This window comes from Sinohyriopsis cumingii, chromosome 18, assembly GCF_028554795.1.
Source record: "Sinohyriopsis cumingii isolate HCF-2022 chromosome 18, ASM2855479v2, whole genome shotgun sequence".
Lineage (NCBI taxonomy): Eukaryota > Metazoa > Mollusca > Bivalvia > Unionida > Unionidae > Sinohyriopsis > Sinohyriopsis cumingii.
The window spans coordinates 101,205,863-101,214,149 of NC_142978.1; the positions used below are offsets into that span (position 1 = coordinate 101,205,863).

General features: G+C 32.0%; 1 protein-coding gene across 1 annotated transcript in view; it reads right to left on the reverse strand.

Moving 5' to 3' along the window:
• The window catches only part of LOC149777599 (matrilin-1-like), a 47,950-nt gene extending 39,932 nt beyond the window's left edge, over positions 1-8,018 (reverse strand). Inside the window, exons 1-2 of the mRNA XM_089942239.1 lie at positions 7,904-8,018; positions 1,940-1,955 (exon numbers count right to left, since the gene is read on the reverse strand). Of these exons, the coding sequence (XP_089798365.1) occupies positions 1,940-1,955; positions 7,904-7,933 (46 nt within the window). The 5' untranslated portion in view covers positions 7,934-8,018. The remainder of the gene's footprint in view (positions 1-1,939; positions 1,956-7,903) is intronic.
• Positions 8,019-8,287: the final 269 nt, after the last annotated feature.

Below are 8,287 nucleotides of genomic sequence, written 5' to 3' on the forward strand. Positions count from 1 at the left end.
TAGAACTATGAACTATTGAATCAGTTTTCTCACCAGTGTATTCCCTCTCCAACAGTGACAATTAGACCGCAAACTAAATTTTGCTTACTTGGACCAAGACGCTAAATTAAAATAAGGGATAGATGGGAAAAAATATCAACATCCGGCAACAGTCAGCAGATACTTATAACATGCAAAAACAGAGTAAAAACGTTTTCGAAAGCGTAGACGTCATTCGTTAAAACACACACACACACACACATTATATATATATATATATATATATATATATATATATATATATATATATATATATATATATATATATATATATATATATATATACCAACGGAAACTAGATAAGAGGACAACAATCAGTATCAAAACCGTAGATAAGTTTCAATGGGGAGCAATGTCAGCTATGTTTTTGAAAGAATAGCTTCAACATTTATATCATAATTTTCACGAAAATGCTTTCTAAGCAACTTTTAATCTGACTTTATATCTGCTCTCATTTTCTTATTGCAGCTGCCGTACTCTTTGTTCTGGAAAGGATAGACACGAAATCTCACATAGTTGACATGGCATAGGGGATTATTAATGAAATTGAAAATGTGTGTGATGACGGGAATTTGTAACCTTGGACTGAGGATTGCATCACTAAAAGGACTTAGGACAAACAACAGCAATGGTGCCGCAAGGATCAGCCCTAGGTCCGTTCTTATTTCTTGTTTATATTAATGACATAGCTGATAGTCAAAAATGTTGTTGTTTGGGGTTGACCACTGTTTTTCAGCGAAGGATAGGATATACATGGCGACCAAAATAACGTGTGGAGCAAGAATCAGGAAAGCCCCCGTAAGAACCATCAACACAGGGAAGCTACTGGAAAGCTTTATCACAAACCCACTAGAAAAAAAGATCTTGAACTTTCCGGTTAAAAGAATGAACCAGAAGTACACCTCATACGAAACTAATCAAAGCAAAATTTAGTTGACTTCTATTTGTTTCACTCTAGAATACATGAATACATGTATGAAATTAGGTTGCCATATAGCAAAGCCGATTCTGCAAAACTACACGTTGGCATTGCTATGTCATTATCTAGTGTATGGAAATTTTCAAGTAGAGAAAAACTCTCTTTTGAAACAGGACTGCATACCCGCATACCCTTGCAGAGAGACGAAACATCAAAAAAGCCTTTGTACCTCTTTTAAATTCATCAGCAAATAATTTCAAGTCTCCACCGTGTGAGAAAGATATAGTAACCTAAAACTTGACACACTCATGCAACCTTGTTTAATTCCCATGTCGTATATCTCTCCTGGAAATTTCCTCCCATCCAGCTATGATTAACACACATTAGTTATCCCAAACGCACAAAACTGTCCCTCTTTCAAAATCTTTAGAAAAGATATAACTCACTGTTTTATTTCAAACCCCAGATATTTAGCAATCAGTGATCGGCCAGCTTCTATTTTGATCAGCCCGATCAAAACATAAATTTAGGACAGTCAATTATGATTTTTTTAAAAAATAAGTAATGTTATCACTGAATTCTTTTCCTTTTGTGTATTATCATGTCCTTGCAAATTGTATATGGACACGAGAAATCTACTTGTTTGGACACTTTCACTACTTAATATCGCTGCTGATTTGAATACTTGTTTTAGAAACGACTTACGTCTTACTAAAGAAAATATATCACTAAAAATTGAAATGCTGAACCTTACTATAAAACGAACTTATTTGTAAATTTGTAATTGTACAGAATCCTCATTAATAAAATCGCTCTCTCTATATATATAATATAGTTTAATTTGACAATATGGATCTGTAACTTTACAATGGAGAGTAGATTGTACAACTTCTTTTCAATCCTTTCTTTATGGATATTATACTTTTTGGCAATAATGTATGTTTAAGCTAGAAAGAAATAAAAATAACGCACTTCACTCACCTAGAACTTTGGACACCTGAAACAAAGTGGAAATTAATGTAAAAGTCTTAATTATTTAAAGCCTTTAGGTGTAAACATATTTAGTTTTACTAGTGGGATATAATTAAAGATATATCCGTTAATTCCTATATAAAGCGAATCTTTTCATTAATTATTTATTTTTTGTTTTAAAAATATTGCATTGAGATATTATTTGTATTTCCTGACAACTTTAGATAGATAGATAGATGTTTTCATGAAGAGAAAACATAAATTAGTGCCAAGAGGACAGGCATTGTAGCAAAAAGCTGACATGGCTAAGTATATATTTGGCTCCTCTCTGTCTTCATTCAGGTTTATTCTATAGCTATTTAAATGTGTTGTTAACAAAAGTTGTCAGGATTTTCCAAGTTCTCCTAAAGAACCTTTGAGCATTACCTTAAAATTTGTTTCCATCCTGATCCTTACTTGTGTTCCTTTCCTTTGACACAACACTAAAATACGCTCACAGACATATACAGTCACAAATGTTGGACAAAACAAACCACTCATTTACAAACCCCAATGTGTTTTACGTTGTCTGTTTGTCTGTTTGATGTGAACGTAAAGAAAAAAGAAAAAATCAGACCAAAATTTGACAGAAGGGTCCACTTCTCCTCAAACTCATCACTTCTGTTAATCACTTTGGCGAAATATTTGTCCAGCCTTGTGTATGATAAAACACAATTTTTATAATAGTTGAGGTTAGGAATTTTTTTATGTACAACGTGATATATATATATATATATATATATATATATATATATATATATATATATATATATATATATATATATATATATATATATATATATATATATATATTCCATGCTTTGCAAGTAAAATTAGAACGTCGATAAGATCATCAAAGTTTTTATTTCCTGGTAAAAGAGATCTTTACGTGTACTTGTAAAATTTGGGTCGTATGCTTGGATCCATTCCAAAAATAATTTCCACAAATGTTCGGTAACTGGACATTCGTAGAATAAGTACTCAATTTTTTTATGTTCCCTCCTTCAAGAAGGTGCATTTATCATTATCACTTAAAAAAAAACTACTTGTTTGTGGCAATATTTCAATGCAGAAATCTAAAGTTATAGCTTATCAGTGTTGTATCTTTTGGTCCATTCATTTACACCAATTGCACACCCTAGCTGCCTGGACAAAGTTTTATATTTACCATTTGGCTTCTGTGTGTTGGTTCTTATTATATCTTTATAAATAAATTTATTATGTGGTCTTATCCTAAGGAGCGAAATTTTGTCTAGTATTACCTGGAAAGTATTTCAACTTTCAAGATTTTTTAAAATTTTCATTGACCACTTCACTGATATCATTGAGATAAGAGCGAAATACTGTATAAAATTATTAGTTTGTGTTCATGATTTAATTTTATCAAAACTTAATAGTTTCTTGTGCATCAACAAGGTGTTTACTAAGTACAACACCGTTTGTTCTCCACCTTGTATATGGTTTAGACTTGTATATATTGACTAAATTAACAATATCTAGAGACGAGTATTCCTAACAGTCGATGTTTCATTTTTTATTTGAGATAAAGCATAAATAACATACCGCCAAAAGTTATTTGTAATTTTTTTAAGTTTCCTTCCCAATTGGTTTTTCTGATTTTAATAACATTATACCTCTACATTTTCCAAAGGTTTGTTCGAAAACCAGTTTTTGCCATAAACCATCTTCGTTCAGTATCAAGCGCCTAACCCAAGAAAGTTTTATAAAACACTTAAATTAATGAAAGTTAATCATATTAAATCCCCTTCCTTAAAGAAAGCTTTACAAACATCAATCGGTTTTGCGCACCAAATAAACTTGAAAAATAATGTATTCAGTTCATTTTCTATATAGGGTGGAGGACTTGCTACAGCAGCAAACAGATGAATAAATTTTAGCAAAATCAAGGAAATTATCAAAGTAAATTTTCAAATAAAGGACAAATTTTTCTGCTCCACAAGCCGAGCAATTACTTGACTTTCTTCAACTTCATCAAATACTTAAACTCAACCATACCCTCCAAATACAAAGAGAAATCTACTCCCTGTAATCTAAAATTGTCGATTGATCGCAACACCTGTACTGTTGAGTTATTTGAATCTTCTCTAAGGAGAATAATGTTGCTGCCCACTCGTACATTTGTTCTTTATGAACCAATTGTCTTGACTTACACATATAAATTATGAAAAGGTCAACTATTTATCGAGCGCTTCAAGAAGAAACGCTGTATATCACCTAAACGCCGTAATCATATAAACGCCGTATATCATATAAACGCCGTATATCATATAAAATAACCGCACCTGCTCATTATCGATTATTTGTTCGTCATACTAAAATCGTTTACGTCTACCCAAAAATAATAACATCTCCCAACAATCGAAACAAAGGTCCGCATATATTGTTGAAGTGATCCTTCCTTTCGTACCGCATTTTTTTAAAGTAAAAAACCAGCGGTGCTGCAAGAGAGACAATCTCTCTAGCAGAGCATGCAATATAAAAATGAATTATATCATATACATAATCATATATTATCAAAATATTTTTAAATGACAGTTGCAATAGTTTGCAAATTGCAAATAAAAGACAGCCACACTGGTGAAATATGTATGCAGAATTCCTTGTTGTAAATAAAGGGAGTAGGCTTTGAGATTCGTTGCAAATCAGGGATAAAAGCTTTATACCGTCAAGACTGTTGCTATTTTTCCATCGACATTTCTGATCCATCAGTAACTTCTAATGACAAAATTACATTATTATTATTATTATTATTATTATTATTATTATATAACCAAAAGTATAAGCCAGACAATATAAACAGGCTCGATTTCTTTTTACTAAATATAAAATTATGCTTTGATTTTTCATTGAGCAAATAGTTCTGATCTTTATATAATGATCGATGTCAGATTTCTGTTTTCTTTTTGTGCATTTTACCGGCATTTCATTTCGCGGAAATGGAGCTAAGTGCCTTTCCCAATGATACACCAAGACAGCCGACTCGGGGCTGCCCTGGACGGGAATCGAACACACGAGCCTTGGATTACGAGACCAACTCTCTGCCAGAGAAGCTACTGCATTTTCCTAAACTACGTCATTTTAAATTTTGAAATATTCTGTTGAAAACGAGCGTTGTATAAAACAATGCTAAGTTCCATTTACTCACCTATATCAAAAAGTTTAAAATTCATTCTTGTCAGATCAGAAACTACAAATATGAGAAGAAAATTATATCTTTCACTGTAAATTAGTTTTTGACCAGAACTATTTGTCTTGGTTTGTAAAACTAACCCGCAAATCTGGTGGCATACCGCTGCATCGTAAATTAGTACTCTGCTTTCTGCAACAAACTCGTGACATCGTTAACTGGATCTAAAGTTTAACCTAAGCATCTTTGTAAAAAGTAAATGCTAGAATTTCTCACTTACACGAATAAGTTAGTGACCTGGATCCTTAACGGGTCGTCGACATATGATGTCACCCAATTGTTGCCATTTTTCCCTTCCCATCGCATCACACTTCGTCACAAAAACCCCCAGATCCCCTCTACGTAAAATCACAAATCTCTTACCCCTTCCCCTTTTTGACAACTGTTTGCAATACTGAAAAGTAAATCTAATGTAAATCAGTTAACTATACAGACAAAAAACGATCTTTTATGAAAAATATGGTTTAATTAATCAGACTTTTACAAGGACTATTTAGAAGTTTATAAAAAAAAAAAATTAAAAAATTTAGTTATTTTTAAACAAAAAGACAAAATGAAATGTAAATTAAACACATCAGTCACTTCATTTCTTACTAACATTAAAGTTTCAACAAATCCACAAACATTCTAAGGGTTTCATATCTGAAGTATTTGTAAATGAATTACTTCTCTTCGTAGTTATCATTATCCCAAGGCAAAGTAAGATACTCCTCCACTGAACGAACAAGAACTCCATTTGTTTCTAGATTAACATCGTTTATTGAGTGTCGATCGAATAGTGACCAGGAGTCTTACATGTGGATCGAATATTTTTAAAACGAGGATGGTTGTACGGTACGTGTTCTAAATATTTCCAAAAATCCGACAATGTCTATACAATGTGTGTACTAAGTTTTCATAAAATCTGACAATACAGTATGTGTTCTTAATGTTTCCTGAACTCCGACAAGAACGCACCTAAAGATTAAATGAGTTTCCGTCTATTTTCAAAAATTGAAGTTTTCACGGTTTTGGAAAGGCTGTCAGTTGGAAGCGTATGTATCAAAATATACATTCATTATACAGTCAATATATTACGTATTATAACAAAATTGTTTATATAATGCGTTGGCACTCTACCAACTTAGCTACCGCGGCTGCCTTAAAGATGCATGAACATGTAATTTACAAGTTTCGACATTTTTTCTGCCAAAATTTCCAGCACAAAAACAAATAAAGAAAAAACAAAGAACAAAGGCAGAATGTGGGATTCGATAGTCTATGCGAAATATTTATTGGAATTCGTCATTATAGAATGATGTATAATTTATCCCAACTACATTGGGTGAAGACTGGCACGAGTGCCAGCCTGTTGAAATTATTTCGAAGTTGTTAATATTAGAATATGTTAACATGTTGTAAACTCTACACAGATAACTGATTAGGATGTTTAATTAGTTACATACCTATTGATCTGTCACTGCGTTAGCAAAATGCCATTGCCATTAGTAAAATCCTATACAACGCTATACATGTAAGGGAAGTGTGTAATAACAGCAACAAACATAACGTTTAACTCGATTATACAATGGATGACATTTAATTTTTAACCTCTAACTACATGCAGCGGAACAGGACCATTCATTCCACATTTCGAACTGAGCAGAGGCTAGTTTTAATAGCGAAGAAAGCGCATTGTCTATATGCGGAATTTCAAAACTCATCGATTTAACATATTTCCAGTTATCACGCCTTTTCGATTTACAGGTTGCGACCGCTAATTTATTAGGTTTCAACAGCGAACAGCCAAATCTCAATAGGTCAAAGATCAATCGTTGAAGTACTCGGCATTACCCAAATGACATGTTTAAGCCTGACATAACGAATCCCTCACAATCTCCAAATAACGGAAAACTCCAACAAACAAATTTGAACTCGTACCAGATTCAATCCATAATCGAATGTTTAATATATATTATCGTAGCACATGGGATGTATAGTAAAAAAATACCGATTTTTCCAGTGATCAGTTAAAAAACACAAGATAATCGCTATCCCCGTTTGTGACAAACGTTTGCAATAATATTAAGTATATATTTGAATATAAAAAGGCATCTTTGGTTATTGCATACAATAAGGAAAATGTTTCCCATATATTTTTATATACACTTTAATTTACGTGGTCTTCACTAGTACAAATATTTGAAGCAAATGCCACAGTTACACGGTCAAAATAAGTAGATATATTACAGATGTGAAATGATTTTGGTAATTTGAGATGCTATAAGAACCTCTGTAAATTGTTTATTAGTTCCATTTTTATAAAAATAAAGTAATAATCATCAACTCTAGAACTGGTTTTAACTGTTCCGCCGTCAGAACAAATTATTTTATACTTCAGACATAGAATACAGTTTACGTGTAAATTATTACAATAAAAAGGACGACTTGTTTATATATATATATATATATATATATATATATATATATATATATATATATATATATATATATATATATATATAGAGAGAGAGAGAGAGAGAGAGAGAGAGAGAGAGAGAGAGAGAGAGAGAGAGACAGACAGACAGACAGACAGACAGAGAACAAATGAAATATATATGTTATATAACAAGTTAGCTGAAACAAATATGTGCAAACAGTGCTAAAGGTGATTGCCAATAGTATATCAGATAATTCTCAATTATTAAGAGTTATTTTCATGATGTTTAAATAAAATTTCAACTTACCAAAGCGACGAAGAATAAGAACGTGAACATTGTACTAGCAACACCGTTGAAACGTGTACCGTAAACAACGATCTACTGTGGTTGGATGAGGTCAGGGCTCAGTTATATAGGGTCTGTAATAACGTAAGATAATTGTATATATTTAACGATATAGGGTCTGTAATAACGTAAGATAATCGTATATATTTAACGATAATTAACATTGGGAATACGATATGACTCAAAAGGTATATAATATCAGCAATTTAGCAAATCATTACTTGATTAGTACTAGAATTAATTGTCGGGTAGGATTAAATTTCAATTCTGTTTGCAAATGCAGAAATGGTATCATTAAACGTAGGGTAAATAGTTTGCACGATAATGCAATCTTTCTGGTATCAT